Below are 27,468 nucleotides of genomic sequence, written 5' to 3'. Positions count from 1 at the left end.
AAGCAACAACAACCAAGAAAAGAAGTACGCACAGAGACTTATTGAATTTGTCATATGAATAAACGATAAAGCGAAAAGAAAAAGAAAAAAAATAACAACAACCAAGAAAAGATGTATGCACGGAAACTTATTCAACCTGTCATATAAATAAATGATGAATAAGTAGCAAAACGGTAAACAACCGAAAACTATAAAAAGCTCAAAAAAAGAAAAGAAGACAGTTTTGGGAGGACAGTTTTTGAAGAGAGTTTTTAAGAGTTTTTGAAGAGGTTTTAAAATGGCAAAGTCAGAGTTAAGAAGAGTAAAAGATTTAAAAGAGAATTTTATGAGAAAAGAGATTTAAAAGAGAATTTTATGAGAAAAGAGATTTAAAAGAGAATTTTATGAGAAAAGAGATTTAAAAGAGAATTTTATGAGAAAAGAGATTTAAAAGAGAATTTTATGAGAAAAGAGATTTAAAAGAGAATTTTATGAGAAAAGAGTTTTAAAGAGATTTAAAAGAAGATTTTATGAGAAAAGAGTTTTAAGAGATTTAAAAGAGGAATTTATGAAAAAAAGATTTTTAAAGATTTAAAGAGAATTTTATGAGAAGTATTTACGAAGGTTTTAAAGAGAAACTTACGAGAAGAATTGGTAAGAAAAGATATTTGAGTAACTTTAAATAAGCGTTATTATCTGTATTGATTTATTGATATTTGCATGAGTTAATTTTAAGAGAATATATATTGATGAGAATATTTGAGAATATTTATTAAGAAAAATAAGTAAGAGAAGAAGAACCAGTAGTAAGTACTTTTGTTTGCATTTCGATTATTAATATTATTGCTGTTATTACTATATGCGTTAAATATTGTTATTGAAAAGTTTGATGCTTTACCGCGCACCTTAGCATATCCGCGCTATTACACTTACGTCACACAAATATAAGAGTGCTTACCATTACACATGAATAGAACATTTGTTGAGTTTTATTATATTACAGAATATACTGAGGACGGCGATTATAAGTTTAGCCTTTTAGATTAAACCTTGCCCATTCCTAACCAAACTATTCCCAAACCTAGCCCTTTCCTAACCAAGTACTCCCCAGACCACTAACCTCGTTCCCAACCTCCATATACCTAATCCAAACATAACACCAAACCCGAACCTTCCCCTTCCCCTTTCCCTCAAACGTAAGAAAAACTTTAACATTAAAAACAAATATAAAAAAAAAATCCACCGCCCTCACAGTATGCTTGCCTTTGAACTTGGCAACTTTAAGTGTGTATGAATACAACCTCCACATCGGACAAATGTAATGTATTGTGAAGCATTGAAATGAGTCTCTAGGCTTGGATGTCCAGTGATCTGTTGTTAGTGTAACTGCCTGGCCATTTAAATCATTCTCAAGTTTTTTCTTCATGGCATCACGAAGGCAATTATGAAGTAGAGGTATCTTATACTTTGCTAAAGTACTGCTGCACTTTGTGTTTGCCTCAGGATGGATGTCAAAAAGAAAATCTTTCCATGCATCAGTATCCACAATATGTAGTGGTAGGTTCAAGCGTACAAGAAATCTTGTGATAGACATATCAATTTCTTGTTGGCGAGGACTTTTGTATCCATACTTTACAGATGACTTTTTTGAGTCCAAACAACTTCCTGTTTTTTGTGACAAGTATCGTATTTTATCCTCCACACTTTTCTTCTTTAAGTCTTCCAATTCATCATTTTGTTCTGGGTGTTTGGTTCTAAGATGGAATAGAATGGTAGATGTTGATCCACTTTTGTAAGAGAAATACACAGATAGACCTTTCTCATGGCATGTATCACATCGTGTTCTATCACCTAAAAACACAAAAATTACTATATTTGTCTGTGGCAAAGCATATGCAGACCTATTAATTATTTGAGTTGTTGATGTTAGATCTAGAGGACAGGCTATAGGTAGTAAATAATTAGTTTTTTAACTTTTTGTCACTAATTTTGTTGTAATGTTTAAAGATATTGTACTTACAAAGGAGAGTTAATACGCATTATTGTGTTACATTAAAAAGTGCCTTTAAAAGCTTTTTCATTCACAACTTAAGATATAAAATAGTATGGAATTATTTATTTTGTTTAAGAAAAATCTTAATTTACATTTTGTGGAAAAAGGCTAAAACCATTAAATATTATTTAATTTTCTTTAAAGAAAAGTATTACATTTACATTTTGTGGAATGAGGATAAAAATCATGAAAAATTATTAAATACACTATATCTTTTTTTATTATGCTCTAACAAAAATCTTACCTTCACATTTTGTGAAATATTTGCAAATCAAAGACGGCATTTTCTTCTCACTTTTTACAGCACAACCACTTCAACAGCCAAAAGTAAACTGAACAATAATTTAATCGAGTTATTGCAGCTACCTTAATTAAAAAAAATCAAATCAATTAAAAATCAAATTTCATGAATATTATTCGTTTTAATCATTTAGACGCTCTCTTGTTGCGCGATCGTTTATAGAAAACTCGCTCTAATTAACTTTTTAATCGTTTGGTTTTTTTTTTTACCATTAATCGAAGTAATCGATATTAACGAATAAAATGATCACATAGGACGGTTGGCCAGTCTCTAGAATATAAATACGTTAAAATACGTCAGCTTTTCTGCTATAATGTAAAGTAATACACTACAATAGTTATTGTAATTGTTTTCATTAAAACAATACAACACAATAGTTCTCGAATTTTATTGTATTGTTAGAAAAAAACAATACAATACTTATTGTAATTGTTTTTCATCACAGCAATACAATACCAAAATAAAATTTTGTTATTGTTTCTGTAAATTTACAATACAATATTATTGTATTTTAATGTGTAATTGTATTTAATTTTTACAATTACAATTACAATAGTCCTAACCCTACTCGAAAGTAACCTGATAACCAGTGTGCAAATATTTTATGTATAATCTCCAAGTAGTTAAAAAGATATCCTTGTTCAAAGTTGAAAAACTCAGAAAACAAGAAAACATAATAAAAATCTCTCTGAAACATTCAAGACACATGTGAGTTATCATTACAAAAACATTTTCTTATTACTGACAATTTTTGCTCATTTTTTTTACTATGAAACATATAAACGATATACATTTTTGATATCTACAATAATTATATTATTCAAATTTATAAAGTAAAAAAATTGGAAAATTTTGATATTTTATAGGCAAGTACCACCTTAAGCATTTTGTATGTTATATCTGGATCATTCCTGACCAATGTTTCCTCGTGGAAACTACTATTTAACTAATCTTAATTTAAAAGCAATTAACACTTCTATAGACAAAACAATGTAATACTCTGGAGCTTGAATCTACGCTGAAGAAAAGTGAGGACCATGCACACAACAGATTGAAGCTATATTGCAAAAACTGAAAGTTCAGCGACAAGCATACCATGGAAAAAGTTTTATTGGAAATCATGTGTATAAAATGCTTCAGGTTCCATTTCTTTTATAAATTAATTTATTCCAAATCTGAAACATTATTAATAACAATAAAAAAAAGTAATATAAAATCATGCAATATATTTTTTTAAAGAGACATTTTTCTTTTTTAGAAAAACTATATGCTAAAGTTATGTAATTCTTATTTATGATGAAGGATTCTCTGGGATAAGTCTGCACAAGAATTCGGTCGAAATAATTACAAAACATAAACTACACTTTCATAAATTTTCTGCATGCGATAGCATAATCTACTCAAAAAATACAATGACAACAGAAATGTTAAAGGAACTTAATAAGTTTTATTTGATTTTTTTCTTTTTTTTTCTGTTTATAATGAGTTTCTCAAAGCGCTTTGGAAATTTATTGTGTTTATTGTTATTGAGGTTGAAGAGTATACTACAACAATGCCTAGCAAGATAATTTTGATGATTTATAATTATTTAACTTATAAAGCTGGGATTAAGAGTACAACATGATTCATGTTGCTATCATATTTTCTTTAGAAAAAAATATTTTTGAGCTGATGCATTTTTATCGCACAACTTGGCCTAAGGCTTTAGTGCCTCCGAAGTTACACATGTTGGAAGATCATGGTCAATAAGGTAATGCAGTAAAGTGCCTTTTTTGTCTATTAAAAAAATGGAATGCTAAGAACAGCCATAAGAAATAAATAGAAGAAGGTCTCCTTTACTTTTTCAAGAAATATGGTTAGGTTTCCACCATTGAAAACCTTGAAAGTAGGGTTGAAAAAATGTATACAAATCGCGTGTAGTTAACTAGTCATCTTTCTCAACAACAAATGTTAACGAACGTTTAGATGTTCCTTCTCTTGTTTTAAGTGTTTTAGTACACATCCGGGTTATCGTTAAACTAATTTGAATTAAAAAAGCAACAAAAAAATTTATGTATATTGGAGAATATGCAATTACTTGGTTTCCAGAAAAAAATTATTTTCGTTGCTAAGGGCCGTAACCATTTTGAAAGCGTTGATTTTTTTCCCGTAAAATTTGCGCATGCGTACAACAACAGCACAACCAAACGACCGTGAATTAGCGCTTCTCTTTTCTCAAGTGATAAAAATTATGAACAAGTATTTAAATACAAGTAGGTTTCGATAAAATTTTTTTGAATGCACCCGAAAGAATTAAATACAATTGAAAAGTTTATTAAGTAAATTTAAGTATTTATTAAATTTTGCTATTTTTACAAATAGTTGTTGCTACAAATAAGTTGGCAAATTTGAACCTTTTTTTCCTCCTTTCAAATATTTTTTGCAAAAAGTAAAAATCAACACAAAAACAAGAAAAAAATCAAAATAAATTAAAACTATTTAATATGCTTCCAGACAAATCACTCTGTGAACCTGAGAGACCGCTTTTTTTTTTGTCATATCACTCGACCCAAATTTTTATTATTTGCTCAGTATTAATGTATAAGGTTTGTGTTCTAAGGTTTGAAAAATCAACTTTTAAGTTTTTACTTATATTCATCATGCATAATCGAATTGGACTCTCCTTCAATTAAAATCATCTGTTGATTTCCAAATCTAAGATCCTAAGACGTGTACCAGAAAAAAATCTGATGTTGTGTTTAAGGAAACCGTGCATCATTTTAAAACAGTGAAAAATTTTGCATTTTCTCGTTGAAAATCCTGGTGTATCAAACAAAACAATTTCTAAAGAACTGCAGATTGATTTGAGAAACAGTGCAGAGCGTTGTGAAACAATTTAAGGACACTGGTACAATCAAAAGAAAATCAAGAAGTGGAAGAATAAATCTTAGACGAGATCTTGGTAAAAAAGTGAAAGATGCCTTAGAGAGAAAACCGGAGATTTCTGTTCTAACTTTTGCGAATAAATTTCTCCACTATACAAAGAGTAAAGAGAAGTTGTGACTGTAAATCTTATAAAAAGAAAAAGTTTCTCGTCGTGAAGAAAAGCAAGAAAATGTCGCAATTCGATGTTCAAAGCTGCTCTATAAAAAGTTATGTGCTAAAAAATCTTGTTTGATTATTGACGATAAAACTTATTGTGCTGCATATTTCCGATCTCTTCCAGGACACCAATATTATTCTACAATTTATCACAAGAAACTGAATTCCAATTATAAATGGATTGGAATGCAAAAACTCGCTAAAAAATTCCTATCGAAAGATAATGGGCTCTTGTCAAAAGAAAATTAAGGTTCAATGAAAAAAAAGCCAAAACATTAGACTTTAAAAATAAATAGATTAGAGCTACCAAGAAAGTCTAACCGAAGACTTTGCAAAAGCTGATGTCGAGTGTAAAAGCAAAATACGTGCGTTCTCACGTACAAAACTTCACAAACTTTCTTAAGTGAAATTTAATAATATTAATATATGCACTTTCAAAATATATATAACATTCAATATCGAAATACAATAGTTAAATAAATATCCTTTATAATGTCTGCGGTGATTTTTTCTGGTACATGTCTTATTGTAGCTACTTTTTGCATAACCTTGTTGCACACTATAAAAACATACATACATACATACATACATACATACATACATACATACATACATACATACATACATACATACATACATACATACATACATACATACATACATACATACATACATACATACATACATACATACATACATACATACATACATACATACCTACATACATACATACATACATACATACATACATACATACATACATACATACATACATACATACATACATACATACATACATACATACATACATACATACATACATACATACATACATACATACATACATACATACATACATACATACATACATACATACATACATACATACATACATACATACATACATACATACATACATACATACATACATACATACATACATACATACATACATACATACATACATACATACATACATACATACATACATACATACATACATACATACATACATACATACATACATACATACATACATACATACATACATACATACATACATACATACATACATACATACATACATACATACATACATACATACATACATACATACATACATACATACATACATACACACATACATACATACATACATACATACATACATACATACATACATCTGTGTGTGCTATGAAAATGGTTCTAGCTATAAAACTAATTCCAGTATTTTTTCTCACTTTTTTTTTATCGTGATAATCTACTGGTCCTACTTATGTCTTTAAAATGTTTTGTTTAAGTTTAGCAAAAATTACCTCAAAGGAAGTTTGTAACTACTACATACAGTATGAAGATAATCTTTAATTATCTTCATACTGTATGTAGTAGTTACAAACAGTGTGAAGATAATCTTTAATTATCGTTCCTAATAAAAAAAAAAACAGTGTGAAGATAATCTTTAATTATCGTTCCTAATAAAAAAAAAACATTTTTTCATTTTTATTTTCTTTTTTAAATTACATGTAAGTCCTTATTTCGTTTCTATTTTTTAAAAATGCCTTCGTTTTTATTTCGTTTTCGCTGAAGGAAAATGTTTTATTTTAATTTTTTTTTTGTTTTCGTTAACAAAAATAACACTGGTCAGCATACATCTTATTTTTTATAAGTAAAGTGTATAAGTATATATATAAGTATATATATAAGTATATATATATATATATATATATATATATATATATATATATATATATATATATATATATATATATATATAATGTAATCAATCAATCATATATTTCTAAATAAAGATTTTACATTCAAGTTTATATACAAACAGTTATAAACTAGTGTGAAGTAAACTACTAATAGTGCTAATGATATATAACAAGGATAATAATAATGGCAGTTTAATCATTATATTCAAAAACAGTAGCAACAGCAAAGATATATTACAATATATAAAATTAACAATGATAACATGATGTAATGTATAGTATATATCAATATTACATATATATATATATATATATATATATATATATATATATATATATATATATATATATATATATATAATAGTATTGTAGAAATTATGTTAATACTTCCAGTAAGAGTGCTCAATACAGCGTAGAATAAGTAATTAGTATATTATATTATTATTAATATTAATAAGTATATTATATTATTATTATTATACAAACTAAATAATTAGCTTGGTTTATATAACATTACTTAAGCTCATGTAGAATATTATTATATATATATATATATAATGTAATAATATATTATTATAGATTATTTAGTGGAATATTAAGACAGCACACCCTACTTAATAACTAATAAAATTTACTAAGTAGGCCTAGTTAATAAAAATTTAAAAAAAGTTGTTGTTATCAATAACGCACTACGGATAAAAAAAGTGCATGATTTTTAGTAACGTATACGTTTTATGCTTTATAACAATGGCCGAAAAAAATACTAACAGCGATAAATTCTTCGAGTTTATGCATTGTTTTACGTGAAAATAATTTACTTAGAAAATTGCGTTTTTACGAAAGATTTTTTTTCTCGAAATAAACTTCGAATTGTTTATAGCATTGGCCCCTCATCTTAAAAACTCGAATAATTTTTTCATAACAGTTACCATTGACGACATCAAAAAAAAAACACTCCATTTTTAAAAATATTTTATTTTATATACACATTACATTAAGTGGCGTACCAACATGTTTTGGTGCCTAGGGCGGCACTTGGTAATGGGGCCTATATATATATATATATATATATATATATATATCTATATCTATATATATATATATATATATAGACTACATTAATGAATGTATGTATAACACATTATCTTTCTCCACTTTCTTTAAAACGTTTGTAATAAACAAAAATTAGCAAACACCATCTTTATCATTATCAATTTATATGTTTATATATATATATCCATTAACGCCATTTTATCACTTATAGAAACTCATTTATGTACACAAATGACTAAAACATTAGTTTTCATTATTTATTTTAAATAATAATACAATGATGTACAATGTACAGTAAAAAAAACAGATTTACAGCAAAGAGTTACCTCTAGAAACACATTAAAATGCTTTCTTGCGAGCCTTGACTTCTGCAAATCGTTTGATTAACTCATCAAAATACACATGTTTTGCAATTTCGTTTTTTACTGATATTATGGCCAAGCTCGTCAAACGAGACTGGCTCATTGTAGAGCGGAGATAGTTTTTAATTAATTTCAATTTTGAAAAACTCCTCTCACAAGAAGCCACGGACACACATATAGTTACAAACAATTTAAGAGCTTCAGTCATGTTTGGCAACGATTCACGAAAGTCCATTTCAATGATAAACTGAAGCATTTTCAAGGATGTCCATGCAGCTGCAATGTCTAATTTGATGCCAGAAGCCTTCAGATGCCTTCTTAGCCTCTTTACTTCAGGCAGTATTTCTTCCTCCTCTACATCATTGAAAGTTTCTGAAAACTGATGGGCATAGGTTACAATTTCTTCTACTAAAATCTTCTCACGCAGCCTTGTTAGGCCTATATGCAGGAATAAAATTATAACTTACCTTGTAACTTGGTGATGACGAACTGAAGACGTGATTTGCTCTCGAATTATGAGGTACTGAATGATAGAGTATATTAATCACATTAACGAAACAACATTAACATCCGTCAGTCTGTCTGAACCATCATGAACCATAGACTCGTAGGTAGGGCGGGCGAATCTATTTATTAGTACTTGCGGGTGTGGGGGAGGAAGCTTCGCGGAGGGCCTACAAAACAGTCACGGTGATTGTTATTGGCCAAGATGTCATTTCAATTTCTTACATCTTGGTTTGTTTGCTGTGTTTATTATCTTGGCAAGCAAATACGATCATGTTTCAAGTTCATTTTTGTTGTAAACAATTATGATTACAGAACAAAAATGTTGACTATTACAAAATCCGGCTGAAGTAAAAAAAATATAAATTGTATTAACATTTGGGGGCCTACTCCCAGACGGGGCCTGGGGCGGACCGCCCCCTCCGCCCCACCTTCGGTACGCTTCTGATTACATTACATATTAAGTTAAATTATCATTACATCATTATTTTATTTCATTTCCGTGAGCTTTTGAAGTATTTAAAAAACCTCTTTCAGTTTTAATAAACAACAAAAATTCGCAACAAAAACTACAAATAAAAATGAAAATCTGTTTTTTTCCACGTTTCCTGTTTTAAAAGAAAAAAAAATTTTCGTGAAATATTGATGAAATAAAAGATGTTGTGAAATATTGCTATTATGTTCGTGGAAATGAAGATGCTAAAGGCAAAGGATCAAGCTCTGCTCATGAATGTTACAGATGAGTAACCACTGAAATTGAAAATATTTGGCGTAAATTCAGTTTTCCACCAATCGAAACAGAGGGAGTATTCTTAAAAGTATGTAGATGAATGGAAAAAGCATCCAACTTAAAACTTCAAGACTTAGAAGAAACGCTAATTTTTATGACAAATCGAAAGCTTTTGACAACATGTTTGACATATGGTCATGCAACTGTTATGATTTAGGAGTAGAAAGAGAGAAATGCAGATGTACTTTGATGAAATGCAGATGTACACTCTAATATATTTAAATAAATATTTGTACATTAATAATTCTTCATTCAATTATAAGGGTCACGAAAAGATACATGTAAGTGTAGTTGTTATTGCATTACTAATGTATGAAACTGGCAGCAGCGGTTCTTTAAATGCTCTCTTATGTGATGCAACTGTAGCAAATACTGGAAAATTTGGAGGAGTGATAAAATTAGTTGAAACAGAACTCGATAGACCAGTGCAGTGGCTCATTTGTCAACTACATTTGAATGAACTTCCCTTTAAACATGTATTTGAGTTGATTGATGGAAAGATTTCTGGCCCTTGATCATTTAAAGGAGAAATTGGTAAAAAAATAACAGAAGACTTAACTAATTTAGAAGTGGTTCCTTTCAAAAAAATGAATGGTTCTTTTCATTTAATTCCAGATCTTTAGTGAATTAAGTTCAGATCAAAAATATCTTTACAGTATCTGTTTATCTATTCAATCAGGAGATGTTTCAAATGCAATCTCTAAAGATTCTCCCGGAAACATTCATCATGCTCGGTGGCTCACAAGAGCAAATCGTATTCTACGCTTATACATTTCTACAGAAAAGCCAACAAAAGAACTTATTGACTTGGTTACAAAAATTATGCAATGCTATGCACCAGGATGGTTCCAAATAAAATCAAATTATTTGGCAATCAATGGTGCTCAAAAGTTTTGGTATATTGCTCAACTAGTTAAAAATGCAATTATTGATGTAAAATATAAGGAAGTAATGGAGCAAGTTTTGAAGCAAAACTCATATTTCGCTAACCCAGAGAACATTTTATTAACGATGATAAGTGATGAAAGAAAACAAGTTAGAACTAAAGCCATTCAAAGGATACTTAAATCCAGGTTTACTAGCGAATCCAATAGACATTTCAAACTTCCTACAACATTAAATCTTGGAGCCATAGATTACTGTGAATTAATAAATTGGGACATCGAGGAAGTTCATTCACCATCTTTACTGAATGACTATTCAAGAAGATATTTTGAAAGCCAATGACACTCCATTAAGTATCCCAAAGTATCCTTGTCATAGTCAGAATATGGAAAGAATAGTTGGAGTAGTCACAAAGGCATCAGAAACTAGATATGGCTACGAAAAACGTCACAAATGTGTAATAAACCTGTTGGAGTCCAGGGGAAAAATGCCTAAATTTGATTGGAAAGCGCAATGGAATTAAGACATTTATAAAAATATGCATTTTTTTGTAGCCTATAAAAAGTTTTCATTCTATTTTTTTTTATATTTCTAAAAGTTTTTTTTTTTTGCTTAGAAAAGGTAATATATATGAACAGAAAGCATTTTAAAGCTTATATCCTTTTTAAACATCTTGAATCCCCTATTCTAATAAAATATCTAAACAGTATTTTAGTAGAACATTTTTGTAGTATATCTAAATCATTACAATTATATAAAATAAAATAAAACAATTATAAAATAGTTACATATAAAAGTTTCTTATACCCCTTTTTCTTTAAAATGCTTAAAAATCAGATTTTGTGTGCGACCCCTACGGAGGCTAGCACAGACCTAAAAATTGGTATACATCCTATACACATATATAGGAACCCCCCACAAAACGCTGCTTCTTAAAAAAAATTTGACCCGCCCTATTACATATACCTTTTACATATTTATATTTATTATTTATTTAACATATTAAACAATTTTTCTTCTTCCTAAATACAAGCAACTCGATGTTACAAAACTCGCCAAGCCATTTACATATGTCATCGTAAGGTGTAACTCTATCTAATTCTTTAGCGAGTCGAATCCACGGAAGGACAAAACCTTTGAAGTCGTTCTTTGATATGAAACCATAGTCAAACGACAAATATTCAATCTTATGCTTCGGTGTCCATCCATCAATCTTCACCGGATGATATAAGTAGACACTACAAACGTTGGTCGAACATAAAATAATAAGTTCTTTCTCATCTTCAGATAAAACCTTTTTATCAACAACTAATTCATTTAACTTGCATCCTGCGTCAGAAAACCTCTCCATGAAATATTTCTCAAGTGAAACTTCATGAACAGTTTTTCCATCGTCTATATCAATATCCCACCATCGTCTATCGATTGAAATTTTCAAATCACCAGTAATCGAAGCCTGCGCTTCAAAGAAGCATTTCATGAACATCTTTCGATCAATCAATTGATCTTAGAAAAAGAAGAATAACGACATATTAATATTATTAATATTTATTTATTTGCAACAATAATTATTCAAGACAATCAACTTTAAACATTTTGAAAACACGATATCATGTTAACAAAAAAACAAACATATTATTTTGTAAATCGAACAAAAAAAAACAATCCGAAAGATCACAAATTAATTTCAAAAAATACTTTTTATTTTAAAAATATTTGTTAAACAAAAAAATAAATTACGAAATACAGAATTAAAATATTTATTGAAAATTGTCGTACGGAAGTTTTCAAACTTTGGTCGCGCTACAACCAATAGAAATACGAATAACAAATAAGCCAATCAGAAGCTAGCTCAAAAGCATCAAAAAAAAAAAAAAAAAAAAAAACGCGCTAATTGCTTTTAAAGTCGCGAGAGATTTTATGCAGAATGATTTACTTTTGAAACGAGATAAAGACATTTCGCTTTCTATTTCTTTGCTGTAGCAACAAAAAATATTAAAAAGTAAACGAAAGCACGTCAATTTAAAGTGGTAACAGTCAATGAAGATTGTCAAAACGGTTGGAGATTATATTTTAAAATTTTTTGCACGAAATGTATCTTTTTTTAAACTTTCAAACTAGTTTGGAAGGGAAAAAATATCAAACAATCATTTTAATAAAACCAAAAAAAAACTAAAAAATTTTCAAGTCTGCAACTTTGCTCATAGAAACAATAAGTCACTGTTTTAACTGAACTTTTTATCATTTTTTCCCTTAAATCCCAACTTATACAGATATATTTATAATAATATATTATTAAGCTCAAAATTGATTCTAACAACTACATTATACATAAGAATAAAATCTTAATCACTGCTTTCACATCGCTCGCTCAGAAATAATTATTAGCAAGAAAATGAAAGTAAAAGTTAGCGATCCATGAAAAAACTCAACACTTGCGGCTTAGCTCTCGTTTGAAAATCGATCGTTCGCTCACAGAGTTTTATGAAAACTCCACCGGAGTTAAATTTTAGTTGCAATTGAAAATTCGAAACAACGTTCGAATTTTCTGATACAACTTAAACCGTCACTCTTTTTTAGTTTTTTGGAAAATTTCAAAGTTCTGTGGAAATGCAGTTAGCAATCGTTCTATTCGTTCTAATTGTCATGGTACGCTTTCAATATTCTTAGTTCTCCTGAGAATCTTTATATTCGTAATATTCTCAGTTCTCCTGAAAATATTTAGAGCATCTCAAGACAGTTCTTAAAAATAGGAAAGCGATTGATGTTTTTGTACTTTTTTTTAATAAAAAAAAATGAAAAATACTTGTTTTTGCTAAAATCGAGAAACATTGGCATTATGATAAACAAATTCTAACTTCAATTCTTATCTCTCTATTTAGTGCTATAAGAGCGACTTTTTTGGTCAACAGAAGAGTGTGCTTCTGTTAACCAAAAAGTCAAAATACAGAAGAATTCAATTGAGCTTTTTTATTTACAAATGAAATTTTGAAGCGAAACTTTTCATTTTGAAACTGAGATCAATATCATAAGAAAAGTAGTCAGTCTGACTAAAGGAGACCACATATTGAATAAGTATAGAAACTAAGATCAGAAGCTATGTTCCACCCCGAGTTTGGTTTTTAAACGAAGCCGGGCTTGGGGTGCCGAACTCGGGGTAGGTACCCCGAGTTTGACACGCACACCCCAAGTATGGATATTGAAAGTTTTTAAAGTAATTATTTTTGCGGATATTGAAAGTTTTTAAAAAAATTGTCTTTTTGGATTGCTGATTTTTTTTAATGTTTTTTTGTTACGGTTTGATTCCTGATTTAAATTAAATGAAATTATTTTTGATTATTAAGGTACAAACTTGTGATATATTAGTTATTAAAAGTACAGATATTTATTGGCGATGCCCTTTAACAAAAGGCTTTTTCTCTAAGGTTTTTAAACAAAATGAAATATACATTATGACAAACTTATGTCAATGTGTCGGACAAACATATGTCCATGCGTGCTTTTTATGTAGAGTTGAATTAATGTAATAATAAAGTTATGATAAGAAAATGCTCAAGTTTAGTACCATATTAGTTTTTGACCACATTGGAGCTTCCAGTAATTGCCTGCATTCTTTACGCGCTCTTGGTGAATTGTTACTTTCTACCGAGGAGGGAAACTTTTAAGCTCAATATACTAAAAATTAGCCTGATAAAGAGTCGTCCATAAAGTACTTACGCTAACAGGGGGAGGGAAGGGGTCAAAAAACAACGTACTTAAGCGTATGGGTGATCAAATATAAAAGTACGTAGGCAGTTTTTATATTATTATTGTTAATTTTTCAATTATAACATACAACAATCAATGGTTTTTAAGTGTGGTAGGGTATCTAATAAATTGGATGCTTAGCCCGGGCATCATGAAGTCTCTGTGCACCTCTATTAGGGCACATCACTCGCGCTATATACAGGAAGTGTATAGCGCTAGCTGTATACAGCTATTCACGAAAGTTTAAACGATTGCAGAATTTTTATCAAGTATGTTTGGTTTTTGTTTAATAAAGAAAAACTGTAAAATGATATTGACTTAATTTTTTTTATTTGTTAAAGAAAAAGTAATTAGCTTTAAAACGAATATGAACATATTATAAAAATTTTAATATTTAGTTAGAAAGAAGCTATTACAGAAAATCTTATAGGAAAAATAAAAAGCACAAAAGTTTAAACGAATTGCAACATTCGAACAAAAAATGAAAAAAAAAGCGAAATTAATATTTAAAGTGTCCTCCTTTGTTTTTATAGCAAAGATAAACTCGTTTATGCATTGATTCAACTAATTTCATGCACATCACGTGAGGTACCTTCAGCCAGTACTCATTCAAAAGTTGCTTTAAATGCTGAGTTGATTGAATTTCATGGTATGTCAGTTGATTGTCGATCCAAGACCAAATATTTTCAATTGGGTTGAGATCTGGTGGTCTAGGGCACTAGAGCATCACAGTAAAATTTTTTTTTCAAAAAATATTCTTTGATTGAGTGTGCTGTATGAGCTGAAGCCCCGTCTTGTTGAAAGATGAATTGCTTGCTTCTGCCATACAAGTGTCTGATTGATGGAACTAAACACGTTTCCAATGTGTTCTTGTAGGTGTATTGATTAATTCGGGCTTCATACAGCTCACAAAAGCCTATACCTTTGTGAGAAAAACATCCCCAGATGCCAACCGAACCTCCACCGCCTTGTCGACGATGTTGCAAAAACCTGTCTGAATATTTATCAGTTGCAAATCTTTTGACATAGATTCTTCTCTTGAGGTTTACAACTTGAAAATTAGCTTCAACACTCCAAATAACTTTTGCCCACTGTTCTACAGACCAGTCCAGCCTTTCTTTTGACCACACTCGTCGTTTACGTTTATCCGTGATAGAAAGAATAGGTTTTCTAGCAGCTATGTACGTTCCAATACCTTTGTCCAACAATGTTCGTCTCACGAGCTCTCTGCTAACTTTTGGATTATTTTTTGACTCATTGAAGATTTGTGCTAGCTTTTTGTAGCTGAGTCTGGGGTTTTCTCTGCTCATTCTGAATATACCATTTTTGTCACGGTTGCTGAGTTTGGATGGTCTCCAAGTACGAGGCATGTCGGAGACGTCCTTGGTAAGTTCCCAGGTTTTGATGGTTTTTCTAACACAATATTTAGAAATGTGAAGTATTTTGCCTATTTGAACGTTTGTGTGATTTTTTGTCCGCGCCATACCAACAACTTGCCATTTGATGTCACTAGAAACTGATTTCGACCCATTTGCACGCAATTGAAATTAATTTAAATTTACAATATTTCAAGTTGATTTTTAATGAATTAAAAGCCTGATGTTGTGATGAATTTTTTGATTGAAAAACTACTCAATTATCTGCTAATTAATTGATAAATTCGCTGCGAAAAAAAATTTCGCAGCGGAGTTTTCAATTAATTAGCAAATAATTGATCCTAAATAAAATCGTTTAAAATTTTTGTGAAACCTCTTAATTTGTATCACCTACCTTTTAATGAAATTTCTGGGTAAAAGGTAATGAGTCAAAACCTACTTTTTTTTATTCTATTAACAAATAACCTTTTTACCATATTGGAAAAATAATTATTTTGATATCTATTTCCGTTAGATTTTTATTCAAGAAAAACCGAAGATTAGATCTGAAAATTCTGCAATCGTTTAAACTTTCGTGAATAGCTGTATAATAGGGCGCTATTATAATATATATCAACTATATTTAATAGCGTGCTATTTCATTATTTTACATTGTAAAAAATAAGCGGATACGTTTATTTACACGTTGATATTAATTCGCATTAAAAAGTCACTCACTCCAAGTGAAACGTGACCTACCCCGAGTTTCAACGAAAAACCGCACTCGAGGTGAAACATCACCCCAAACCCGGCTTCGTTGAAAAACAGACTCAGGGTGGAACAGCTAAAAAAGATGACAACAGAAAAAAAAAAGAGAAAAAGATAGCGAATCTGATTTGTTTCACGCTAAATAATTGATAAAAGAGTACACAAAGAAAGTACATGTAAAATGACGTTTCTTGATCTACAGATAAGGTTTTACCGAACGAGTCCCTTTTTGTAGCACGTATATTGCTTTAGTCCGTTACATTTATTGAGCTGTTGCTAAAGTGATATGCTACCTGATGCTTCATTTTCTACTGGCTTTTTTATGAGATGTGTCATTAGCACCTTGCAAAAATATTGAAACCATGCTGTCAAACATTCCGAAAAACAGCGTTTACAAACCGAAAGTGCAGGTATGACAGCGATTAGTTTTCTTTAAGCGGTAAAGTTTTTTTTTATCGAAAGAAATTGTTTAAAAGTGAATAAACAACTAGAGACTTCGCTGAGAAGAAGAAAAGGATGAGCTACTACCCTATCCTGTCAATCAATTTGAAACTAAAATCCATTTTTCCAAGTGGTGCTTTCTGTTAGCAATATTCGAAATCGAACATATTTTGTAACTGAAATTTTATGAACTTAAAGCCGAGGTGAATGTAGCGATTAAATGTTAAAAACGGATGTTGAAATTAAGGCGGTGCTAGAGCTCTAATAGCTCTAAGTGCTTGCTTTTTGCTGCGTTTTGACTAACGCAATTTATTTTTTATAAACTTATGAAGTCAATGTCAGCAGGTGCTGATGATTTTACGGATGGATATGTTATGAAAACGGGTTGCTTAGTTTTCTTTCAGCTCACGGTAATCATGGATCATGATAATGCTAACCTAGCTGACCCAAGAACGCCACTTCTATGGGGTGATAGCGTCATAAAGATACCCTGTGATGCAAGTTTTGGAATCTTTTAATTTTATCCGCGGGAAATAATTTCATTTGAATGCTCAAAATGAGTGAAATTTTGACACCATAGTGCGCCAATAAAAACACCTGTAGAATAAGAACCACTCTATATAGTTTGTTAACAACTGGTGTAATTGTAGCCTATAGCCACACCAAACTCTGGATAAAATTTCAGTCGGATTGGTTAACTGCTTGAGGATTTATGTCAGTTTAAGTTTAAATTTTGTTTGTTATTTGCCACTTATACCCTATACCAAAATTACCGATTACTACAAAACGTAGCCGATTATTCGGTAATAATTTTAAGAATAATGGTTACATGAATGTTCTTCTATGTAATGCCAATAATTTTATTATAATTGTTTAATTGCTGCATGTACAGTTTTCATTTTAAAGACCAAAATATTGATTTGCTATATAATGCGTGGTTTAAAGAGTTGATCTACTGATCAATGGCTGAACGCGATTTTTGAAGGCTGGTAAAGTAAAACACAAGTGATTGATGATTCTATTTCTCACACGAGCGATGCTTCAATTAATGTTTACAGTTTCAAACTTATTAGAAAAATGAAATTTTTTCAATATAATCATTTTTCTATTGTCTAATACATATTGTTAACTTATCGATACCAAACAAATTCATAACTAATATCTATTTCCTAGCAATTTAACAAAATGATGAAACTGAAAACTGAAAACAAAAAACCTACAAAAAAAAAATTAAGTAAAATTTAAAGTTTACAACAAAACGAGGCTTACAAATAAAACTAACAAAACAATCCATATAACTCGATAACGAACGCAACTGACAAATAAAATCATTTACACTACAATTAGTAAAATACTAAATCGAGTGAACAATTCGAAGAAACTTTTTCGAAAATAAAGCAATAATATTTTAAATGGATTGGTTATTATTAATTAAAATAAAAAAATAATTCTTACCGTAATATATTTTCTGACTTTTTGGTAACAAGGCTAAAAAACGAACGCAACTGACATTTACACCATTTACTCTACAATTAGTAAAATACTAAATATTTATAACATACCAAAAGTCATATGAGAATCATTTTATTCGTAAAACAGACCAAAAAAACTTAAGTAATAAAAATTTTCACTTTCTCCTTTCAGCTATTGAAACTTTCTTCAAAAAAAAATTCTTCCCGTGTTTTTATAAAAAGTAGATCATTTTTAGCTGGAAATGCTCAATTGTATTTTGCAAATGAGAGAAGAAAAGTAGTCGAATTCATTAATTATTTTAAATTTGTGGCGAGTGAACGAATCGAAAAAATTTTATCAAAAAAAAAAGCAACCCTATTTTAAATGGATTGATCATGTGAAAATTGCAACAAACAAATTGAAATATATGTCTTACCATCAGGGAACCCAAACTTTTTTGGTACCAGGGCTAAAAAAAAAAAGGGCAACATATGAAATTCTTTTTTAGAAAAAACCTCTTGTTTAATGAAAAAAGAAAGAAGGGGAGGAAAAACAATCTTAAATCGTTTATCTTGTGCCTTGCAAATTTTAAAAAAGTGAAATTGACTTTTTTGGCAAAAACAGTAAATACTCATTCCTTAAATATAAGGAACCCAAACTTTTTCCCATATTTTTTTTGTTATGGTCTTGTAATGAAATTAAAGTCAGAGTTGTTATGGTCTTGTAATGAAATTAAAGTCAGAGTTGTTATGGTCTTGTAATGAAATTGAAGTCAGAGTTGATATTTTTGTTATGGTCAAAAATGATAAAAAAACTTTAAAACCTTACCTGCCTCTAAAAAGCTTATAGAAGTCTTTTTCCACAGAAAAAGACTTCTATAAGCCTTTCTATAAGCCTTTTATCATAAAATAAATATTCTATCTTATTAGTTATAACCATAATAACTTCTGACTGATTACCCAGTCTTTTTTCATAATAATCCATTTTACTATTTTCAATTATGTTAATGTTTAAATTATTGTTTAAAATTCAAAATAACGTTAATAGTAGAAAAAAAAAAATTCGTTAAATATTGATTATTATCATAGCAATAATTTAACGATTTTGAATTATAAATGAGGATTTGAAATACGATCTTTTAAAGTTGGGCTTTCATAACATCGCACCTACCCAGGAAAAAAAGTTCTATAGAACTTCTATAAACTTTTTCAAAATTATTAAATTTATCTTTTTTTTTTTGAAATAGAATTTCGAATATAGAAGCAAAAAAACGGATACTTTTCAATTTACAAAAATGAAATGTATTTAGAAGGTTTTCATATTTATTGACAAGAAGAAAAATGAAACAAGAAAGTTGTTTAACACCAATAGTAAAGTTGTACTTTACTATTGCTTTTATGATTATTATGACTATCATTATTATTACTAATATTATCGTTATCATTTTAGTTAATTACATCAAGTTAATTTTATGGCAGTGTCCTGCTTCTTTTTGGAAGACGTTATTTGTACTTGTAAAAGAAATTTCGACTTTCAACTCATGAAACTTAACCTTTCCTAACTGAAGATTGAGCTAAATGCACTTGTTCAACTAAATATGAAAAATATAAAGCCTTTAGAGCTTTTTCATGATTTTAAAGATCAAGTAAAAAATATTTAGGATGCTCTTCTAGAAATATTGAGCTGCAGATAGAAAAAAAGACAAATTACTATTATCATTATTATCATTATTATTATTATTATTATTATTATTATTATTATTATTATTATTATTATTATTATTTATATTATTATTATTATTACTATTATTTATATTATTATTATTATTATTATTATTATTATTATTATTATTATTATTATTATTATTATCATTATTATCATTATTATTATTATTATTATTATTATTATTATTATTATTATTATTATTATTTATATTATTATTATTATTACTATTATTTATATTATTATTATTATTATTATTATTATTATTATTATTATTATTATTATTATTATTATTATTATTATTATTATTATTATTATTATTATTATTGTTATTATTATTATTATCATTATTATTTATATTATTATTATTATTATTATTATTATTATTATTATTATTATTATTATTATTATTATTATTATTATTATTATTATTATTATTATATTATTGTTATCATTATAATAAATATTATTATTAATATTCTATGAGAAACGATTTTTAAATATTAAATAACTTAGCGCCCATTATAATATCAAAATTAATCAATATTGACTTGCATAGGTTTGGTCTATCACCTATTTTAAATATTACAAGTTTTTGGTGGCCATCATTCTTTTGTTGCTTATTTTTCAGTCAATTGATATTTTTAATTTAACAGAGACAGCGTATTTAAAAGCACAAAGTTCAAAGTTCTTTAACTTCAACAAAAAACTTAACTCAATTTCATTCTTAATTTAAGGTAGACCAATCAGCATATTTAAAAGTAAGTTTACAATTCTTTATCTTGAATAATATACTTACCAAGCACAGCATTAAGCAACAAATTTTGTTCTTTTTCTTTTTCGTCTGGAAAAGATAAGAGGTTTCACTATTAATTGCAACTCAAATATTTCAACAACAAAGTGATTCAAAAAGTGATTCTAAGTTTCTTTAATACTTTTCATGAAATTACCAAGCATGGAGCTACTTTCCTTCTTTGAAGTTTTCAAGTCAGCAAGCAATCTCAAAAAAGGTCCTCCATTTTCATTTTTCAGTCCACAGATCATTGGTAAGCAGCTTTGCAATTTTTTATTTCTAATAATCTCCTCAAGACTCAAATTAATGTGTGCATGTATTGAAGCACAAAATTCCATCAAAGTCAGGTGAACAGACTGATACTGATAACCAAGCTGTGATCCAACTTTTTCAATGAAACCCAAATCACCAATTGCAGTTTTTTCAATGTCATCAACAATTATTTCAATTTCATTTTGAGAAAAAACAACCTTATTTTCATTAAACAAATGCCAAGCAACTTTACAAACTTTTAAAATGTATTGCTTGCTACTCTCCTTTTCCATCAACTTATAAACTGGTTCATTGTTTCTGTTTATATGCTTTTGCAAAAAGTATACAAATATACAGCAATATAACTCCGTTGTACTCAAAAATGAATGAGCACCACTGAGTATGGATGAACCAATAACTGTACACATTGCTGATAAATAAAAAGGGACAGATGCCATTGCTTTAGCAATGTGAGATGACTTAAGAACATCTTTTATGGCTTTTTTTGCATTTCCAACTCTTTTTACATACTCCTTTATTCCAAGGTCATTAAAACCCATTACTTGAATGATTAACTTCTCTCTACATTCTGTCATTTTATTTTTATATTTTAATATAGCTCCTACTCTTCCAGCAACAATGCATTTGTACTTTTCAAAGTCCAAAACATCTGCTAACACATTAACAATGGGATGATTGCTTGGATTTTGAGGATTGTGATTTATTAGTTCATCCAAATAAGCAAACTCATCCAGCCCATCTATCACAAACAACATTGAAAAGTGTTCATAAACTTCGCATTCTTTAAAAACATTTTTGTAGAAAACTTTTACCAAATCGTTTATGCTTATGATATTTTGATATAGGTTTAACTTTCTGCATTCAAGATAAATAACAAGATCGACTTTTTCCCATAAGGTATTACTGGCCCAGTCAAGTAAGCATTTTCTGAGCAAACAAGTTTTTCCAATTCCAGCAATACCACAAAGCAAGAGTAGAGGTAGTTCTTTTGAGAATACTTCATAAAACTCAATTGGTTTGTAAGTTGTTTGTTTGTGAAGGAACAACTCTAGCTCAGCAATATTTAAAGTATCTCTCTCTGTATCATTTGCATCAACTACTGTCATTTCTACAAACTTGTTTAAAAGATCAACATTAGTGGGACTTATTACATTGTGCTCAAGTTGATCCATTTTTCCATAAGTTGTTTTATAAAACTTCTTCAATGCTCCACGCATTTCTTAAAAAACATAAATATAAAAAAAGTAGTTGGTACAAGTTTAGAATAACAAAAGTAAAAGTCAAAATGTCAAAATAACTTATGGTGGATTTCTAATACAATTACTAATAATATAATTAATAGTACACAATATTTAAAAATACACAAACAACATAATAAACAATTGTTTACATTGTAAATACCATGTCTTTCCATTTAATCAGCTTACTTTTGTGTTGCTCTTTTCTGATACAATCTCATTTTATTTTCCATTTTTATTATGCAAATTTTTTTTTTTTTTTTTTGCACTGTTATTAAGACTTAAACTTAACTAAAACTTGACTAACACTGTTATTAAAACTCTTTAACTTTAAAATTGCAGATTTCTATCTTGTATTACAGTTTTATATTATTAAAGTTTTATATTTAAAAAAAACTATAATTCACTTAAGAAAATGTATTAATAATAATCATAATAATATTATTAATAATAATAATAATGATAATAATAATAATAATAATAATAATAATAATAATAATAATAGTAATAATAATAATAATAATAATAATAATAATAATAATAATAATAATAATAATAATAATAATAATAATAATAACAATAACAATAATAATAATAATAATAATAATAATAATAATAATAATAATAATAACAATAACAACAACAACAACAATAATAATAATAATAATAATAATAATAATAATAATAATAATAATAATAATAATAACAACAACAATAATAATAATAATAATAATAATAATAATAATAATAATAATAATAATAATAATAACAATAACAACAACAATAATAATAATAATAATAATAATAATAATAATAATAATAATAATAACAATAACAATAATAATAATAATAATAATAATAATAATAATAATAATAATAATAATAATAATAATAAAAATAATAATAATAATAATAGTAATAATAGTAATAGTAATAATAATAATAATAACAATAACAAAACTTTGTGGGTAACCTTTAAACATTGCATACCCTTATTGCTAATTTAACTTACTTAATGTAATAACATAATGCATATTGTATACTGAGGTAATGGCATATTGCATATTAACAGCAGATACTGATGTAATTGCAATAGATCACCTATCATAAGGTAAATTTCCTAAAATTTGCTTCTCCTGCACACTTTTACTCAAGAGATTCAAAAATAACCTTCTAAAGGCTATGCATACAGTAGATATGCTTTGCAAATCCAATGTTTTTTTAAAATATTCACTAAAAGCTATGGATATATGGAGCAAAAATGACCCAACTTTTTTTTTATTTTGGGACATTAATTGTTGATCAAAATGTTCTATTGAAAATTACAAGTGGAACTTTTAATACATAATTTTTAACATGAATCACCTAAAAATGTCATCTAAACAAGTTTTAATTATGAATTTCTTCATGTTTTGTTAATTGACGACTAGATATCCTTTTCAATAGTAAAAATAAATAACATTAATAGTTATGGGTAATTTACTTTTGGCTTTTTTTATTATATATTTATTAAATAAATTATATATTGAATATGGAGATACATCAAAACTGGAAAAACTCTCTGCATTCAAAATCCCAAAAAACTTGACTTTCAAGGAAGCAAGTTTAATTCAATTTAAAGGTGTGAAGATGTGAGAAAGGTGCGAGACATATTAGAAGCAAGAAGAAATATTGTAGTGAGCAGCTTTAAAAGAGGAATATGGTTCAATAAGCAAGAATAATTCTACAGCAGGTATTTTGACAGAATAATAGCAGTGGTCATGTAATGTTATTTTTTTAGTTATTGATAGTTATTAGTGAGATAAATGCAAGTATTTATTTTTATTTGTTATTCAGGCAATTTAAAGATTTTGATATGATATGTTTTCACAAATGATAACAGGTATTGTAAGTATTTAGAAGAATCATCATCTTTAAAAAAGGCTACTCAATCCTAATGAAGTAAAAATTGCTTTTTAAAATTCAGTCTGATACTAAAGTGGTGCACTACAACCAATACTAATATACCATGCAACAGCACCTATTAAAGTCTATCTATTTAGTGAGTACCAAAATATTGCACAACAGTACTGACCAAGCAACACTTGTATTTTTATCACTCAAGCTTATTATATACAGCTTATATACAGCTTAAACACATGAAAAACTGTAAAAAAAACTTGAAGCAGAAAGAATGCCCAATATTGATGAGAATTATTAATATATTGTCCGGATGAGGTTCAACAATATCAATGGAGCAGAAGTTATTGCTCATTTTACCCAAATGTCCTTTATTTTATAGGGAAATATTTTTCAGACGAAAACCTTTTTCTCTACAAATTCAAGATAAATATAATTAGATAATATTTATAGTAAAATGAAGAAATATCTTAATTTTCTCTAAAAAAAAAGCTGAACTATTTTAATTATAATTAGCAAATTTACCTTTTTAATTAGCAAAAAACTTGAAATTTATTTAACTTCCTATAAAACTGACATTTCCTAAAATTACTTCTATACAGCTAATTTTTAACTGTCTAAGGCTAAAAATGCACAATTTAAAAATTGCTCCAATTACTCCTGAAAGACAACTTTTTAACAAACAAGTGGCTTTTCCATGTTCCTATCCTTTCATCAAACCCATATTATTTGTAATGTGTATTTACAATAAATATTACATTTCTGCATTTTTAAAACAAATAATAAAAAAAACCATATATTTAACTGAATGTAACAAATACCTATCAACAATTGGATGATGTCAGAGGTTTTTTTAACAAAAAGGATTCTACCAGCAAGACTGTATCAGGTACATGAAATCACAACTAAGATGTACTGTTCCAGATCAATGTTGAGATAAATATTGCATGATGATGAAACTAAATTTGATTTTTAAATTGAACAATATAAGCTTAAGAAAACCAGGTTGTACATAAAATCTGTCATTTCTGACTTCATTATTGAGTTTTTAACACTCAAGAATAGCTAAGTACAGTCAAAAATGTCATGACATTGAAAAAAGAGAGAAATTTAATTTTGATCCCAAAAACATATAAATACTTAAAATTTGTGAGTCTTAACAGGATGCATTAATGATGTAAATATCAGGAAACTCTGAAAGGCTAGGTTATGTTGCTGATTAAGATTATTTAGAATTGTTTGATTTCCCCAAACAATACGTATTTATCAGTTCATTTTGCAATTAAAAATGCACTATAGCGTGGCAGTTCAAGATTTGTTTTCCATGAAACATTAAACTATTTACAGGAACAAACACTTCAGCAAAACATAACATAACTTTTACAAATCACCTTTAATTATTTTTTCAATGAAGCCAAAAAGTGAGAAGAGACTTGCTTAATTACAAGAACTAAATGACTTAATCACTAAATCTAAAACCTAAAAAAAAATTCAGTTGTGAAATCTTCTCATTAGCTGTTTCAAAATCTTAGGCCAGCAAAATAATACAGTTGAGATTAATTCTGTAATTGATGAGAGAAAAGCAAGAACATGAGTGCTAACAGTTGCAACAAGTTTTAACAAGTTGGATATTGACACAAAACTTTATATTGATTTAAAAAATTTACCTGCTATGACATCAGGAGAAGGCTTCTTAAGTGTTTCTTTCTCATACCCAAATGATTTATCTAATGAGCATATTTATTACAAAAGAACCCTTATAAATTGTTACTTTAATTTAAATAAAACTGTAAATTAACATTATCTATGATAGCAAAGAAAATGTTTCAAGCAAAACAGATGTTTCAAGCAAAACAGATGTTTCAAGCAAAACAGATGTTTCAAGCAAGTATAATATTTCAAAATCATTTAAATTCAATTTTAAAAAGGTTTCAATTTGTAACACGAATTGTCAGCAATTTTTCCTGATAAAGTAAATCAATCTGATATGCCAAGAAACATTTGCAATACAGCTTCTAACTGTGTGGTTATAAAGTTAAATAACTGTTATATCGTTAATAAAAACCAGAATTTGTAATGAAATACATATATATTATAAGTAAGCCATCTTTACATGCATAAACTCAACTTCTTAAAAACGCCACGTATGTACATAAAACTTGTTCCTACTCGTCCGCATATAATTAAGCTCTACGGCTTCACATCCCGGAAACGTATCGGCTTTCGTCCCCTCGTCGACCGTGTAGTTCTTCGATTCTGGATATGTTCTTCCTTAGTTACAGGTATTTCAGGTATATTATGTATATCAGATCTATCACTATTGGAAAGATCGAGTTTCTCATTGTTGATGGGATCATCATGTATAGCGTCTCCATTATTCATAGGTGTGTTAGGTTCATTTAGGCGTTTGTTTATTTGATCACAGTGTGCTAATGTTCCGGAGGAGTTATTCCTCAAAATGATTGCAGTGTTAAGACCAGCCTGAGATATGAATGCAGCAAGTTCAGGTTTGGAATCTGGTTTTTGTCGATACCATAATGGTGTTCCACTTTCAAAACTCATAGTGAGAGGAGATCTTAGCTGTCTCCCCATCATCTCGGAAGGACTTCTTGATCTCCCTGCATGGGGTATTGTCCTATAGCTTAAAAGCATTCTGCTTAAATATCCACATAATGAACCTTTATCTGGTGAATACGCTTTTAACCCCATCTTTACAGTCTCTACCATTCTTTCAGCCGCTCCATTAGATTGAGGGTGGTATGGCGGGGTTTTATACGGCAAACAACCTATTTTCTTTAGCCACTGCTGCAAGGTGGTATCATGAAATTCGGCAGCATTGTCAGAGACCAAAACTTCCGGAACTCCATTTCTCGAAAAGACATTTTGTAGTACTGCCTTCACTGTGGCAGCTTCACGGTTATTTACCTTAATTACTTCCGGCCATCCAGAAAAGGAGTCTACTAAAATTAAAAACAGTCCTATGCCCTGCATATGGGCATGATCCATATGTACTCTAGACCAAGGTTTACTTTCATTTGGCCATGTGTGTAATGTCCT

General features: G+C 28.5%; 4 protein-coding genes, 1 long non-coding RNA gene and 1 pseudogene across 6 annotated transcripts in view; 3 read left to right on the top strand and 3 right to left on the bottom strand.

The window, feature by feature from the left end:
- Positions 1-27,468, bottom strand: part of LOC149894961 (uncharacterized) — a 273,741-nt pseudogene that overhangs the window by 81,479 nt on the left and 164,794 nt on the right.
- Positions 1-27,468, top strand: part of LOC145182165 (uncharacterized) — a 233,601-nt gene that overhangs the window by 107,322 nt on the left and 98,811 nt on the right. The window lies entirely within an intron of this gene.
- Positions 1-27,468, bottom strand: part of LOC149894967 (uncharacterized) — a 195,445-nt gene that overhangs the window by 112,381 nt on the left and 55,596 nt on the right. The gene's annotated exons all lie outside the window — the stretch shown is intronic.
- On the top strand, positions 4-18,286 carry LOC145181927 (uncharacterized). 2 transcript variants are annotated; one of them, XR_016449255.1, is made up of 5 exons: positions 4-633; positions 3,316-3,473; positions 3,592-4,083; positions 15,004-15,201; positions 15,347-18,286. It is a non-coding gene; the product is annotated as an uncharacterized LOC145181927 (long non-coding RNA). The 2 variants fall into 2 exon arrangements; XR_016449254.1 differs by lacking the exons at positions 15,004-15,201; positions 15,347-18,286 and having other exon boundaries at positions 3,592-5,878.
- LOC149894969 (NACHT, LRR and PYD domains-containing protein 3-like) lies at positions 11,658-25,358 on the bottom strand. Its single transcript, XM_090076765.1, has 6 exons — positions 25,233-25,358; positions 21,159-22,493; positions 21,008-21,052; positions 18,923-18,955; positions 18,490-18,522; positions 11,658-12,229 (listed from the first exon to the last, which is right to left on the bottom strand). Exons 2-6 carry the CDS (start codon positions 22,489-22,491, stop codon positions 11,718-11,720), a joined length of 1,956 nt encoding a protein of 651 aa, XP_089932891.1. The 5' UTR covers positions 22,492-22,493; positions 25,233-25,358; the 3' UTR covers positions 11,658-11,717.
- LOC149894968 (NACHT, LRR and PYD domains-containing protein 3-like) overlaps positions 24,019-27,468 on the top strand; it is a 21,536-nt gene continuing 18,086 nt past the window's right edge. Inside the window, exon 1 of the mRNA XM_090076767.1 lies at positions 24,019-24,244. The gene's annotated coding sequence lies outside the window, so the exon portion shown is untranslated. The remainder of the gene's footprint in view (positions 24,245-27,468) is intronic.

Source organism: Hydra viridissima, unplaced genomic scaffold (genome assembly GCF_058129835.1).
Source record: "Hydra viridissima isolate aposymbiotic clone 2 unplaced genomic scaffold, HvirCarnegie_v1 scaffold_1, whole genome shotgun sequence".
In the NCBI taxonomy this organism is placed as follows: Eukaryota; Metazoa; Cnidaria; class Hydrozoa; order Anthoathecata; family Hydridae; genus Hydra; species Hydra viridissima.
The sequence above is the reverse complement of the archived record's forward strand: the minus strand, read 5'-3'. Positions and strand labels throughout refer to the sequence as shown.

Bases quoted from the DNA above. Each gene is read 5' to 3' on its own strand.
- LOC149894969 (XM_090076765.1), bottom strand. From the start codon at position 22,491: ATGCGTGGAGCATTGAAGAAGTTTTATAAAACAACTTATGGAAAAATG. The intron at 21,053-21,158 runs GTAATTTCATGA...TATCTTTTCCAG, and splicing joins GGAAAGTAGCTCCATGCTTG to ACGAAAAAGAAAAAGAACAA. The intron at 18,956-21,007 runs GTAAGTATATTA...TTTTTTTTTTAG, and splicing joins GTTGCTTAATGCTGTGCTTG to CCCTGGTACCAAAAAAGTTT.